Source organism: Esox lucius, chromosome 12, assembly GCF_011004845.1.
Source record: "Esox lucius isolate fEsoLuc1 chromosome 12, fEsoLuc1.pri, whole genome shotgun sequence".
Taxonomy (NCBI): Eukaryota; Metazoa; Chordata; class Actinopteri; order Esociformes; family Esocidae; genus Esox; species Esox lucius.
In genome coordinates this window covers 18,811,240-18,826,790 of record NC_047580.1, presented here as the reverse complement: position 1 = coordinate 18,826,790, position 15,551 = coordinate 18,811,240, and the positions used below count along the sequence as shown (strand labels likewise).

Sequence of the window (15,551 nt, the reverse complement as noted above, 5' to 3'; positions counted from 1 at the left end):
GTGGACATAGAGGTGGGGCCCATATAAAGGTTCCAGAGGGAGAAGAAAAGAGGGGATGTTGGGAAAAGTGTGAGACAAAAAGGAGAGAAAATGTTTTGTTGTTTGTACTATGAGTAATATACGAGGCACCAGATAACATGGCAGTAGTGACTTAAAATATTCCTCCCTGCAGACTATTTTCAAAACATTTCTGCGGCTGTCTCTAGTCGAGTAGTCCACAGAGGCGTGGTGGGGTTCCTGATTTGATTGTGCCTGAGGTTTTAATTAAAAAGAAAGCAGGTTGAGAGAACATTTTAAAAGGTTCCTCTGAAGCTCGGCTCTAAGACCAGGACGGCTGGTTACTGAGCTTAGGGGGATTTTTAACAGGATCTATTGCTATTTTATTCCTTTCTATTTTTGGCAATGAGTACTCTGTGCTGCTGAGAGAAGACAAGTGAAGAGATAAACACAAAGCAGTGAAGGGAACTGGTTCTCTGGTTGAGTTTTCTTACACTTACATCCAGCTCCTTGAGGACGGGATGCTCCTCGATGCCTGGGAACATGACTCTCATGGTGTAGGTCCGATACTCCAGGAATGGAATCTTCACTCCGTCCATGTCATTGGTCAGCTCTTGGATGTCTGTCTGCAGCTCTGCAAAAGCTACGTTGCCAGAAGCAGAAAACACAAACCTTTGAGATATATTTTCATTATCATGATACTTTTCATACTGAGTCAACGTAGCATATGAGAAGACGCACTCTGAAGAATGCGGAGTGATGGACTCCATCAGCTGTGTCATGTTGTCATATCATGTCTAAAATATATATGCACTGTCACCAACAAATACACACGGCTCTCAGAAGCTGCCAGACTTTGTGCCAGCACACTTCAAAGAAGCATTCTCTGCTTTAGGAAAAAGCAACACTGCAGAGCTGTCATTTCAACCACAAGTGACCGTATCCGGTCCAGACCAACAGACCAGTGGTCACGGTGAAAAGGAGGGAGCTGGGAGAATGAGGCAGGTACCTTCTTTACACTCCAGGGCCACCCGGGACTCCAGGTTGTCCATCTGCAGCTGCAGGCGTTTCAGGGTGCGGTCGGCGTCCCGGGTCTTTCTCTTGTAGGCGATGAGCACGGCGATGATGGCGATGAGCAGCACCCCTCCTCCGGCCCCAATGCCGATGATGGCCGGCAGCGTGAGGGTGCTGTCAGAGTAGATGTGCAGGGTCCCTGGGGAGTACTCGAGACCACCCACCACAATCTGGAGCAGAAACAGAGAGCTGGAGGTATTGGGCTCGGAAATGTAAAGGGGCTCATGACTACAGCATATGTAGCTCAGAGTCAGAGGTACAAGTGAAAAGTGACTAGCTTTGACCCAGGTTCAATGGAGCCTCTTCTAACGTTCCTTTTAAAACTTCAGGCCAATTAGCGACGGCTTCCAGCAGGTTTGACTAACGAGTTTCACCTTTCCCGTCCCGTTCCACTACTAGCTGTGTGCTTTAATTATTGAGGGGCCCAGGGAGAATGGCCCTGCTGTCTGTGTGTCTGTCTTTCACTGTGCTGTGTGTCAGATCATTATACACAGCTGGTACAGCCTTCTCGCTGTGCCGTTTCTCCAGTGCTCTCTCCTCCACCCCCCTGGGAGGGAGATTGCTCCACCTCACCCATCAGCGCCACTGCTCTCTCCCATCTCTCTCTCTTTCCCCTTTCTTTGATTTCAGCTTTGATTTGTAAACACACTCTCCTCTCCGCCGCTGACTCTATTGATCCGATTAAATTGAGTCAGAGCGTTTCACTGAATCAACAGCCAGTTACCTAGTCCAGGCGTGTTAGTCTCAAGTCAATACGGTAAGATCTGGACGATGCCTTTGATACCAAAAGTAAACAAGCTCTCACACTTCTCCCTAAATCTAACTGCTTGTAATAGCCCTGAGCCGTGACTGTCTTGGCAGCTGGCACTGTATAAGAATACATGGATAACTGCAAATGACACTAGCAATTATCAAATAGACCGGACTGCCCTCTGACGATTAAATCACCTGCCCGCGACAACGGTTTTCAGTCCGTAAAACTGTTTTAAAAGGGATTGCATTTCATCTATCCAATATGATTCTTTTTCACCTCTACTGCTTAAGCCCACCGCTGAAGTCATTGTGCGCTGACGCGTGCAATGTAATAAAGAGAGGTAGTACTGTCTGGCATTGATGATAATGCTCAGAGCTGCAGAGTCAACAGACAGTTAGATTACATGGGAAATTGCTTGTATCAGCGGGCCTCTATAATCATAATAAGTGCTTAATTCATGATGACCCTTTCCCATTTGACCTTTATATTTGTTGGATTAGCATTCAAGTAACAAACGGCCACACAGCCAAAGCTATTATAGATTTGATTATGGATGTAAAGTATTTACTGTACATCACCACCAAACAAAGCACAGGCCCTAAAAGTCAGGCCTGTTTCCAAACTGCACAGACACAAGTGCTTTAACTACATGCCAAATACATTCAGGGAAATAACACAACTGGAATATGGCCAGACTAGTTATGCCAATGAGTGTAAAGAAACTATCACAAAAAGCTATCATTGGCATGAAATACACAATCTGCATGAACATTTGGACAGGATTTATTTTCTTACCATGACTCTCTGTTCCCCAGTCAGGTCTGGCGAATCGCAGAGCAGCTGAGACTCAGACACTGTTAACAGACAGGGCATTTCACCAATCATCACGCTGTAATTTAGGCGGATGTTGCCCGGAGCAGGGGGAACCAAATTCTTGCCCTGTTTTCAAAAGAAACATGTTGTTAGTTTTCAAAAGAATAATAATCACTGTTATCAGACTAAAGCACACACAAAATAAAGTGTTTGTATGGGTCTTTAAAGTATTCTAAATCCTATCCTCAGCTCAGGGATTTGTAAGTAGAAATCGGGGATGTTGCCTTTTTGTACTAGTTCTGTTTAACCAAATACCTCTCTTCCTTCTCAAAGGACCCTAAAAGCTTCATCTCAAGAGGTTTATACTTTGCTATCAACCGACAAACAGACAGAATTTTAAACCAAACTATAACAATGTGCTTACTTTGAGGATAATGGGAGAGCCAGGCTTGACCTCCAGTATCCCAGAGTTCCCTAGTGTTTCGAAGGTGGGGTTGGGGTAGTAGGTGAAAGGTGTCCCATTGAGCACCAGCAGCGCAGCCACGTTATCCAGGATGAAGCCGTACTCGTCGGGGTGCAGGCCGGACTCAGGGGCCTGGTGCTTGGTGTAGATGATTCCCGGGGCCAGACAGGTCATAACAGAGTCATTCACCACATTGCAAACCTAGGCAGGAAGAGAGATAGGGTTAAACCAGGAGCACAGTCTCTATTTCAAATAACTCAGTGCATTGGGAAATGTTAGCACTGGCGCCATAGATCCGAGGTGTGTCTGAAAAATGTGCTGTTATATGCACAGCAGGAATTATGGGCGCAATAGCTGCCAGTGGTGCAAATAAATAAGAAAAATACATGCGAGTTGTGGTTGTGACAACGTCTTCAGCATTCAGTCGCCAGTGAATGGGTTCCCTTGCTCAACACTGAATGTGGTTGTCTTAAGTTATGTAGCCCACATTATTGACAGTCTTTTAGCTGTCATCAACTCCATTTTGTCGGAGATTGATTTTTGTCCTAGCCAGTCATATGTGAATATATTCAGTGAATAATATACAGTAGACTAGAGTAACAAATAATGGAAACAGAAAAAATAGATCCTGTTTTTGCTAAATATGTATGTTTGGAGTGTCGGCAGTCAACATTGCTTTAATGAGTAAGTAATGTCTCTATGCTTTGAACTTCCCCTGAAATATGAATTAATAACGTTCCCTTAATATGTAATGTAGTTTATTGTATGTCTGTGTCACCATCACAGAAAACAAAATGTAGGCCAAAACACCAGTGATATAGGATTGATTGTATGGTGAGTGTCTTCGATCACTGGACAAGACGAACACTTTTGAAATGGGGATGTACATTAGAGATATAGATATACAGCTCCGGAAGAAATGAAGAGACCACTGCACCTTTTCCTTTCCAAAAAATTTAGAAAAGGAAGGTTTTGAGTGAGGAACATTCCTTTTCGACTTTTTTTGGAAAGGAAAGAAAAAGTAGAAGCTGCTTTCATTACAGTTGGGTACTGTGATTTTGAATTAAATGTATAACAAGCATTTGCTACAGGAAAGTGCCTTCATACAGGGTTACTGACATCCTCTCCTTCGTTCCATTATGGACAAATGGACCTATATCTTACATTACAAGGTTACATTAACAGGAGCCGGTTAATGTAAGATCTCAAATACATCAATAAACAGCGGAGGCCTGCTTACTGTTAATAAGACTTTGGTGATTAAGATTCTAATGGTCTCAAGAGCTCAAACCTAGTCTTAACTACTTGACAGAACAGAAAAACAGCTTTGCTGATGGGAGGGGAGGCTGTGGCTGGCTTTTAATCAAATTAAACAAAATGGAAAATCTCTCTAATTGCTCTGAATGAAATTGTCACTTTTCCCCATATTTTTATGATACACTGTAAGCGAGCTGACAGATTAGACAGGTAAATTGCAGAACCTGGCACAAGGACAGGGCGGCACTTTTTAACACACAGAAATTGCCAAGCAATGAGTTTCACACTTGCACAGCCTTATCACCAGTCACAAAAGAACCCATATACTACCGTGAAAACCACAATTTTGATCATTCACTAGAATGACAGTGCATGATCAACAGTTGTAAAAATGTATTATGTAAATCCTTTCTAATACAGATGCATTCAGATATCATATATTGGCAACCCCTGTACTGGAGCGCAATGGATTAGATTGCCTATGTTTCATTTTGTACCAACATTTTCAAGTTAAATAAAAACACAAGAAAATGTAAACAAGAAAAATTTCTCCAACTAAATACATAAGAATTTTGAATAATTCAACCCAGGCCATTTACTTTACTTTAAAGTGAACACATTTACATTTTTGGAAAACAAATATTTTGGGGCTGAAAAACTCAATATTAACTCTATGAATCCCAGATACCCTATATATACACATATAAAGTCCTGTGCATATATATACATTTTATTCAAAATTCTGTGACATCAGTGTGGAGTTTATGATTGCATCTTTGTGAGCTTAATACAGTATAATAGACACTGTGTCCTGAGATTTCCTATTATACACAATCTAGAATGTCGTTTTACCTTCTTACAACTTGGGTGCAGATTGAGCACAGCTTCTTTTAGTTATCTTTGTATGTAGTATGTAGCTTTGTTTTGTCTTATAAAAGAACTCTCTTGCTCAGCTCCAGCATATCACACAAACTAAAGGCTGGTCTAAAGATGTGGAAAAACTAACCAAATCCATGTGTATAAACAAGAGTATGTGGCAACACAATTATGCACCAGTGCAGTTGTATAACCCAAAGTAAATTATTAAATAAATTATTTGAAATTGCGGTCATTTAGCCAACACATACCTATGGAAACTTACAGGGCCAATTACGGGTGACTCTTACACATAACAATAGATGTTTCACCTTGCAGGGATTAGATCCAGCAACCTTTCAGTTACTGGTCAGATGATTTAAACATCATAATGAATCAAATAAAACGCTTACAAATATTCCAATGAAAACATAAGCTAGGGTGCCAATATATTTCACCACATCTGTAGCCAATATATAACTGAACCATTAGTTGGTTCTGTTTGCAGGAGCATGCAGTGCCATTGATCTATATGTTCTAGATTCGGATCACTTACATTAGTAGTCTCTATTCCTCCATACTTGGCACGGACTTTGGGTTCCTGGATGGTGAGCAGGTTGGTTCCGGAGACGGTGATCAAGGTGCTACCACTGGAACACGAACAGACGCATGGTGGTGCAGAGTTAAAACCAGCTATTAGGCTGAAGACCTAGACGCATGACAGATAATTACTTCCCATGGGCGATATGGGCAAAGAGAGGACAAGGAATAACACAAGAGCCTCTGTGTAGTGGAGCTGCTAAAGTATGTTGATAACGTTCACTGTATTTTTCAACAACAGGTCTTTGTAGGAATTCCCTTCTATGCCTGATGGGTTTCAGAAGAAGACCTACTGTTTCCCCCCTCGAGGGTCCCATCAATCAGGATTTGATATACATTAAATACATCATAACCCATACTGTCTATCGTGCTTCAGGTGTCACGCTGAGACGCTACCATGGGAATGTGAGGGCGTCTTTGTGTGGCTTCGGGGATCATATTGTAACCTCTGGGTGTTCCTGGGTCATTACCGGCGGGAATGGATGGCTGTACTGAGTCTCTCCACGGGATTCTCACAGGTCCCTGGGCATGCTCTGAGAGACAGCCGTGTTGTTGCCTGGGAGACGAGAGAAACCGGGCAGAGCCGGGACCAGCGCTGCTTACTTGACTATGCTCCAGTTGGGTTCGACGTTAGAGATGGTGGGGTCCTCGGTGTAGATGTAGCGCGTGTCACCGCTGGTGACCTCGGCTTTGTCAATGAACAGCTTGATTGACGCCGGCCCTGAGCCAGTCAGAGACGCCGGTGTGACACACACAATGTCCCTGTTGGTCCTCCTGTGTGGGTGGGATGGAGAGAGGACGTCAGGTTGTATCTCATAGAATTAATTCCCTGTCTAGAATGACACTTAAGTCATTTTTACGCTGTCACATTGTCACGGCGCTGTCTTAATTCGACGTGAACGACATAGGTGAAAAGCAGACAGAGTGGATGTCTGGGATGCTCTGTACAGACAACGCAGCACTGCTATATATCACAGCCCATTTCCCTGAGAACGGGTCAAGATGACAGACTGCTTACTTAACAAACAGACACTCCTCCTGAGCGATGTACACAGTGACGGTGCTCCCGGCATCCAGGTGACGGCCTGATATTGTTAGCCGGGTCCCCCCAGACACGGGGCCTTTCTCTGGACGCACGCGGTTGAAGCTGGGGGTCTGAGATGGGAAAGACACTGTCAACCTCCAGGCTCAGTAGCACAGAATAATCAGACGAACTTTACAGTGCAACAGACCGTTTCCTGTTATATGTCTGGTAATTAACAGTGCAACAAACCGTTTCCTGTTATATGTCTGGTAATTTACAGTGCAACAGACCATTTCCTGTTATATGTCTGGTAATTAACAGTGCAACAGACCATTTCCTGTTATATGTCTGGTAATTAACAGTGCAACAGACCATTTCCTGTTATATCTCTGGTAATTTACAGTGCAACAAACCGTTTCCTGTTATATGTCTGGTAATTTACAGTGCAACAGACCATTTTCTGTTATATGTCTGGTAATTTACAGTGCAACAGACCATTTTATGTTATATGTCTGGTAATTAACAGTGCAACAGACCATTTTATGTTATATGTCTGGTAATTTACAGTGCAACAAACCGTTTCCTGTTATATGTCTGGTAATTTACAGTGTAAAAGACCATTTTCTGTTATATGTCTGATAATTTACAGTGCAACAAACCATTTCCTTTTATATATCTGGAAATTTACAGTGCAACATACCGTTTCCTGTGTCATATGTCTGGTAATTGCTGCAATGTACTGCACCCCTATAAGAGTTAATTTCATTTTTGTACTCAGCAGCACCCAGACACTGACACGAGTAAGAATGCAGCATAATTTCTCATCTGCACTTTCTCTGGACTTTCTCTTTCTTACTTTATAATAGAGTTACTATATTTAACCGACAACGCAGTTAAGGAACAGTCACACAAGCATTTTGCTACGCCCACAACATCTGCTGTCATTTCTATGCAACCAATAAAACTTTAAACTTTGATTGTTCATTTGTTCCTATAATTAGATACACACGTAATTGCTCCATGCACGTGTCTTCCTTTGGCTGGGAGCTTCATTTGGCTTCTACTGGAATTAAAGTGCAGGACAGCTATTGATTGCTTGTTTCAGGGCAGCAGTCAGGCCCATTCATTTTTTGTGAGCTGCCGAGGAGATAAAAGAGCGACGCAACGTTCCCGTTTCACTGCTGCTTTAATGCATCGTTGTGCTAACTGGGTAATTACTGTACGTCACATCTTCCCTTCTCAACACTTATCTAGTTGAACAAGCTAGTTCCCAGATCAGAACCACGACACTCGGCTGGTATCTTTCCTCCGCCTCTGGAATAACGAACGGCCGGACTCTTCTTCCACTTTGTGCCCAGTCATCAGTCCGGGAGGAGATTGGGTCACGTGGGGGTCATACGCACCACAAAGGAGTAGGTCTGGGAGGATTGGGTGCGGTACTCTGCACTGCAGACCCCGATGCACAGCTCCACCGGGCCGCCTGGAGAGTGAGGCAGCAGGGCCTCCGCCATGTCACATACGATCCTGAGGGACAGAACACACACTCAGCTGTCAGTCAAAGGCCCGGCGCCTAAACCGGACCACTAAGAAACCTCCCGAGGAAACACTGGCTCACCTCTCGGCGCTGATGTACTCCGAGGGCACCGGGTTACAGCGGACCCCGGCCACCTGGACGTGGGCGATCTCCCGCACCTGCAGACCCAGGTTCTCCCCCTCGATGGTCACCCGCGTGCCCCCCTCTTTGGGCCCCGTCATCGGGCGGATCTGTTGCACGGAGACAGGGTCAAGGTCACAGTGGAGCCATCTCCCAGGCAGCCCGAGGTTCAGAGGCTCGGGCCCCCAGAACCAATGACGGCCGTCCAGATTGACATGTGTCGCAACTTGGCACTCCGGCCCGTACCTTGGTGATTCGGGGGTGGCTGCAGCGGACGCTGTGTCTGCCGTGGTGCATCCAGTTCTGCTCCGGACTCTGGCAGTGCTGCTTCAGAAGACACTTCCTGTTGTCCAGGCACCAGCCACAATCAAACGCCGTGCTGGCCTTCAAACAGAGGCCACAGCTGTCCCTCTGGGCCTCGCACTTATACAGCAGGGCTGAGCGCAGACAAAGACGGACAGAGGCAGAGAGACACGGGATGGATGGGGAAGGTTATCACTTGGCTTGGATGGGGACACAGTGGCTAGGGGGCGACGTGCGCTGTGCCACCGTCTGTCTGTGATGCTAAACCCCGGGTCCTGCTAACCTGGCTACCCCCTGGGCTCAGCCTAATGCCTGGCTCTAAGACAGCAGCCTCAGTAACACAGGTGTACAGGTGGAGATGGTACATAGAGTTACTGACCAGTTCACTGGGAGAACATAATCAAAAACTGGGCTGGTTCCTACAGAACTCGCTCTCTCCTCTCAGCGTGTCTTAGCACAGGGCACATAGCCCAGTGGAAAGATGTTATCTGCAGTGTGAGAGCTACGGGTTTCTTTCAGTTTCCCGATGAAACCAGCAAGATAAAGCTCCTCTGAACGAAGTACCGACAGACACTATTTGTCCCCGAACACAAGGTGTGTTGATACAAAACACGGGACGGCACCTTTAGTACTTTATCTATTACTCACCTACAACATTTGTCAAATCAAAAGTTTTGAAGGCAATAGGAATAATAACTACAAGGCCTAATGCACATCTGTGATTGACCATTTTATTTCTATTTAGCATATGGTTCTAGTTTAGTTTCAACAGCCTTACGCCCCATCACTGTTCATGGACTCAACACAAAAGAACCACTAGAGGGCTCAGAAAGGGATGACCTCATGTGACAAAGCCTCAAATAACACTGGTCTGCATGTCTTTTGGGTGCCGATTCATATGGTCAATTTGCCTTTATCTCAGTGTAGCTTAAAAACTATTATGAAAAGATATGATCCTGAATAAAGCCCCACACCTTTCATGCTGGCAGGCTTATCAATGAAGAAGTCTCCATCCCAGACGATGGAAAAGTCCACTGGCAGGTCTCCAGTCTCGTCCCCGTCATACCAATACTGCAGAAGGAAACACATTAAAAGGATTAGTCAACCCCTCATCCTGTGACATCATTCAGAACATGTCTTCATAGTGTCCTGTTAATAAAGACAGCGGCACTCAGTCCACTCACTGTGTTTTATGAGTTGACTCATCAGTATAAAGTAAGTCCAGCATGGCATGCTGGCACCGTGCAGTGGAAATGATTACGTTATACTGTACAATCTGTCTAACTACCCATTAGCCATTAGCCTAGCTAGTAGCTACTGTGTTCCATAACAGAGAAAGATAAAAAGGCAGATACAGTATCTCACGCATATTTTGTCATACTTGAGTCATGACAGTGAATCTCATGAAGATAAAAATAATATTTTTCCCAATAAAGTCCAGGCCACACCGACAATTTACCAGTTTGCTTTATGGCAGGTTTATAGTCAGAATAGTTGTTTCAATACCACCGTCTTTTCATTGGTGAATTAATCCTACGTTACGCAAATATAAATAACAGAAATGTTTCTAAACAAATCCAATCTGTTAGTGTGAGATGGCTGTTCCAGTTGATATGATTTAGGTAGTGTCAATAATCAATCTTCCCAACCCTGGCAGTCATTCTCAATGCAGGTTGCGACGGGTGACTAAAAGTTCAAATTGTTGGATATCCTCACTCTGGCTAGATTCCAATAGAAATTACACATCACTTTACAAGCCAGCATTGAGGCTGATTCAATGGGATTTTGTGTTTCTTTAACAAAATGGAAAGGTTATTGATTTAAAATACATATTTCTGTGGCAACCAGCTAAAAAATCTGATCAAACAAATTTTGATCAAATGCAGAATTCTAGAAAAAAGTATCCTTGAGTATAACGTCCAGACAAATCCAGACAACCCAGAGCTGAATTAGGACTGTAATTCACTAATCATTAATACACAGAAAAAAAACATATATTTCAAAGCCGCCTAAAAGATGTTTCTCATACCTACTATATCAAAGTCCTCATCTACATAGAGATTAACCTGGAGAAGAGCCTCCTATGCCAGCTGGTCTTGGAACTCTGTTCACAAACACAAACCAACTCCACAGAGCCTTGTCAATGTGCACTCAATGAGCACAGCCTTGCTATCGGGAGAGGTTGGTACATAGCCTGTCTTCCAATGGCTGATCGGCTCTCCAGAGGAAATGGAGTTCCACTTAAATTCCCCCTAGTCTCTTACCAAATGTCCAATCACATAATAGATGCATATTTCCCACCAATCACACAGGCCCACAGAAAAAAATTGAATTAAATCAACGTGGATAAACTCCCCTATCTTTTAGGCAAAATACTGCAATGTATAATAATAGCAGCAAGATTTGTGACCTGTTGCCATGAGAACGAAGGACGAGCAGTAGAGCACAAACAACACTGGAAACAAAAAATGTTTTACTGTTTTCTTTTCCCTATTGCCATTGCTACATGAACTATTTGCACACAGTACATAGATAAGAAATAATAAGCATATAACCAGTATGTATCTTTATGAATCTTTCTTGCTGCTGCTGTATGTGTCTGTCAGGTAAAGGAGGTCGCTGGAGGTTTTACTGCCAGTATTTTAATTAGCAGCAACACTTAGTGCACTTAGCCAGTAGGAACCCTGAGAGAATACCGCTGATCAGCCACATCGATCCACGGCCAGAACACTTATGGGTGTTCATAAGGAGAGGATGGAGGAATGAGGGCCGGCTGACAGCAAGGGAGGCCCCTGAATTCACCATTAAAAGGGATCTTATTCCAGACCACTAAGTCAACTGTCAGTAGATTCAGGGAGTGCATCTACAGTTTGATAGGTCAGTTACAGTTCGTTAGGTCAGGTACAGTTTGAAAGGTCAGCTACAGTCTGATTGGTCAACTACAGTTTGACAGGTCGGCTACAGTTTAAAAGGTCAACTACAGTTTGACAGGTCGGCTACTGTTTAAAAGGTCAACTACAGTTTAGATTAGATTAGACTTTATTGTCATTGAACAGTACAAGTACAGTACAACGAAATGCAGTTTGCATCTAACCAGAAGCGTAAATAGAGGAGTGCAGAAAAATGTACAAGTATTAAGTATATGTATATACAAGTGGAATGTATACGTGTGCAATTAATGCAAATGCAGGTCAGCTACAGTCTGATTGGTCAACTACAGTTTGACAGGTCACCTATAGTTGATAGGCTACTGTCCAGCCACCTAAAATGGAAATACAGTAGCGCCGAAAGTTCCTGTCTTACTGTGAAATCTTGATGGAAGTATCAGATGTGACACAATGTTTATCCATCCATAGCATAACCTAAATAAATCAGAGCTGAGTAAACATCCAGCACCTACGAATTCCTCAGTAGACCGAGGCCATATATTAACGGAAAAAACGGCTGTGGCGTGCGTGTGTGTGCGTGTGTGTGTGTGTGTGTGTATGCGAGCCTGTGTGCACTGTGTGTGTTGGTATGTGTGAAGGTCTGAATCTTACTGCAGCTGTTCTGGTAAATATCTAGAAACAAGTCAAGCGGGGAATGCAAAAGTGTGGGTGCTGAAAGGCTGAACTAAAGCCCACTGAACCTGTTGACACGTGGCTCCAAGTGTTCTTACGTCTATATAAGGTCCAGTTGGTGCGGGGAGCACCGGTCCATAACTCAGGTCAATTAATGGACCAGCAGCTCCCCGGACGGGGTCGCTGAATTAACTTCCCCCACTCATATTCCTTCACAGTGTCACACAACAGAAACTCGACTCAGACCATATTCACACCTATCAATCAAACAGCCACAGTTAACCTGGGTGGTCTTTGTTTTTCAGCCTGAGAACTGAGTCGGAGTAATGCGTCATTCAATAAACAATAGGTAAAACAAATCCTTCTGTTGAGTTAATGGCAGCGTTCAAAGCACTTGCCGGGTTCAGAAACATACATCTGGGTTGTTGTCCTGCACTCTCACCAAGGCCCTGATAATGGAGGCCACAGGAGAGCTACACAATGTATTTCTGGAGGTAATATCATGTATTTTGTAGCCTTCTCCTTCTCTTCCCATTTTGAACTGAAAGGCTGCTTTGAGGAGCAGCTTTGAGGAGATTAGTAGTTATGTGTTAATGGCGGGATGCTTTTGTGTAAAAGCGTACAATACAGCTTATCTCTGCCAGTCATGAATTGATTTTCCTCAGGCCTTGGTTCCAGTGGATCTGAGACTAGCAAGTGGAGACAAACTGGCCTGGTTCTGTCAGACAGCTCTCTGGGCTGACGGCGAGGCAGTGAGGTAATCTCACCTTTAAGAAAACCCAATCCATCATGGGCTACTGACAGGACTAGGGAATATTTTCTGGTGCTACCCTTTAAGACATTGACTGATCTTTTGGTTTCAATGGATTGCAATTGACAGTTATTTAACAAATAGAAATTATAGCTTTTGATCACTGGAAATTAGAAAATAATGGGACTAACATGAGAGATGCACATATTGCAACCATGTGTATTTTCTTTTAGGCATTACTTTGTTTTTAAAATATTGTACATTTAAAAAAAAAATTAATACAATGGTAGTCAACTGGTTTAACCATCAATCTCAATTAAAAAGACAAATGATGTAGTTAAAGACTCATTAACTTAAAAAAATAAAGGGTAAAAGCTGACAGATGGGTCAAGTGAAACTGAACTAATCTCAATTTCATAGATTATAATTTTAATCATGACTTAGCAGTGTTTGTTCATATTGTTTAAAATTGGTTATATAGCTTATTTATATCATTTTGCACTCAAGAAATAAATGTGTGCTGCTTCACGGTGACTAATATAAAGACACGCTGGCTTGGTTAAAGCAAGTCATCTGGAATGGACGGTTCAGACTTCACTCCTTGAACTTCAATATACAGTAGGCCTTACATGTTGAGGCCAGGGTTGAATTTGTATCCTCACATTTAAGATGAGTGAAATGACCCTACAAAACCAAAGAATACTTTTGATATGATGACACCAAGGCATTCTCTGCAGATGACTTTGTGAATTTAAAAATAAGTGTTCAGAGCAGGGGTAACTAATGCACTGATTTATCCAACAGGAGAACGCAGCTGGGGCTCTCTCCCTTTCCACCGCTGGCGCTTAGAGCAAAACAAACAGGATGAAATACAAATGTGATGAAACAGACTCATAACTCATGCTATTGATTGAGCACCTCATTTAGTGGACGATTTATTCCACCAGAGCCCACCTGCTACAAAGCCCCACATGCAGTATGTTGGACCTCTGAGACTGACAGGGATGGAAATATGCAACCATCAGAAGAGGGAGGGGAAGTACCATTAGAATTAGACAGGCTTATTCTATGGTAAGTCCTCGATTTAGAGGAGACGGTGTAAGACAAAGCTGCGTAATAAAGATGTACTATATGTCGTGTACAATATATCATATCCGGTTGAAGTGAGACACGAGTCCTGACTTTCATGACTTGTGGCTTGGATTTGACCCCAGGTGACTCTGACTCAAGCACGGATTCGCCTACTCAAACATTGGTGACTCAAATTTGTACATGCAATGATATTATCGTTACAAAATGATTCATACTAGCGGAGTTAGATGCAGTTCTGTTGAGCAGTGTGAAGTTCCTGCTCCACCCGCCACTCAGCTGATGAGCTGTGGAAAGTGTTGGCTTACAGGCAGGTCCAGTCCGCCTCCAATCTTACACATTGTGCTGAGGGCTCTCATAGACTTCTAATTAGCTACATTTAGCCTGATTAAGTAACAGAAGCTGTTTTTAAAAACATGTTGCAGGCTATACAAGTTTTCCTCCCCCTATTTGAAAGCAGGGTGTGGCCTAGGGTCGTCCAGAGGTCAAAGTCTCCGTCTCTAGTGCACATGCAATCCTACAGCGCACGTTCAAAGTCAGCCCAAAACTATTTCATCCCTCTGTAAAATAAAACATACCTGGATATCTATATAAACAAATACAAATATTTTGTCGTCTTACTCAGCACTTGCATATCTCATTACCAGATCCTAACATGTCTTCCTCTTTTCCTCAGGAACATAATGTCTAGATTCGAGCCCTGACCATTACATAGATATGATTCCTCTTTACGACCGTGACAATATTTATATTGTGCACTGGTGGGGATACATTCCTGAAGAATACTGCACAGGCAATTCTAAAACTAGATTATGGCCTGATCGTTGGGTGGAATGATCCCTGGTACCTCTGCCACTACCAGTAGCCTACATGGACACATCATGTAGCATAAAATGAAAGGAAAAGGGGTAGCAAGCCATCGAGACAAAATGTGTATTTTCACACTGACTGGGTAAATAACTCAATTTTTTCGGACTGGGTAAATAACTCAATTTTTTTGGACTGGGTAAATAACTCCATGTTGAGGGAACTAAGTCACTAAGACTTGGACATGAGCGCTGGGACTCGAATCTGAATCTGAGCTTGGACTCGACACAGTTCTATAATACTAACGCTGTGTTTATACTAGCAGTCCGATTCTGAACATTTACATGAATTCATCTAGTATTTACACCAATCATATCTCTGAGAAAGATCGGATGTGATCTTTGGACGTTGATTGGCCAATAGATCAGTTCATGAGATGAAAAAACGACCTTATCTTTGTTCCAGGAAGCAGATTTACATTGACCATGAGGTGACATCACTAACATGTAGATGGGTTCATGCTAAATCCTTTCCATTAGTGGGGCCTTTG

At 43.3% G+C, this 15,551-nt stretch overlaps 1 protein-coding gene across 2 annotated transcripts in view; it reads right to left on the bottom strand.

Moving 5' to 3' along the window:
• plxna3 (plexin A3) overlaps positions 1-15,551 on the bottom strand; it is a 132,580-nt gene that overhangs the window by 13,870 nt on the left and 103,159 nt on the right. Inside the window, exons 11-21 of one of the 2 annotated variants that reach the window (XM_020051967.2) lie at positions 9,769-9,865; positions 8,738-8,928; positions 8,453-8,601; positions 8,241-8,361; positions 6,832-6,968; positions 6,417-6,587; positions 5,770-5,863; positions 3,063-3,302; positions 2,621-2,764; positions 1,007-1,241; positions 492-640 (exon numbers count right to left, since the gene is read on the bottom strand). In XM_020051967.2, the coding sequence (XP_019907526.1) occupies positions 492-640; positions 1,007-1,241; positions 2,621-2,764; positions 3,063-3,302; positions 5,770-5,863; positions 6,417-6,587; positions 6,832-6,968; positions 8,241-8,361; positions 8,453-8,601; positions 8,738-8,928; positions 9,769-9,865 (1,728 nt within the window). The remainder of the gene's footprint in view (positions 1-491; positions 641-1,006; positions 1,242-2,620; positions 2,765-3,062; positions 3,303-5,769; positions 5,864-6,416; positions 6,588-6,831; positions 6,969-8,240; positions 8,362-8,452; positions 8,602-8,737; positions 8,929-9,768; positions 9,866-15,551) is intronic. The other variant, XM_034295976.1, reaches the window with a different exon arrangement.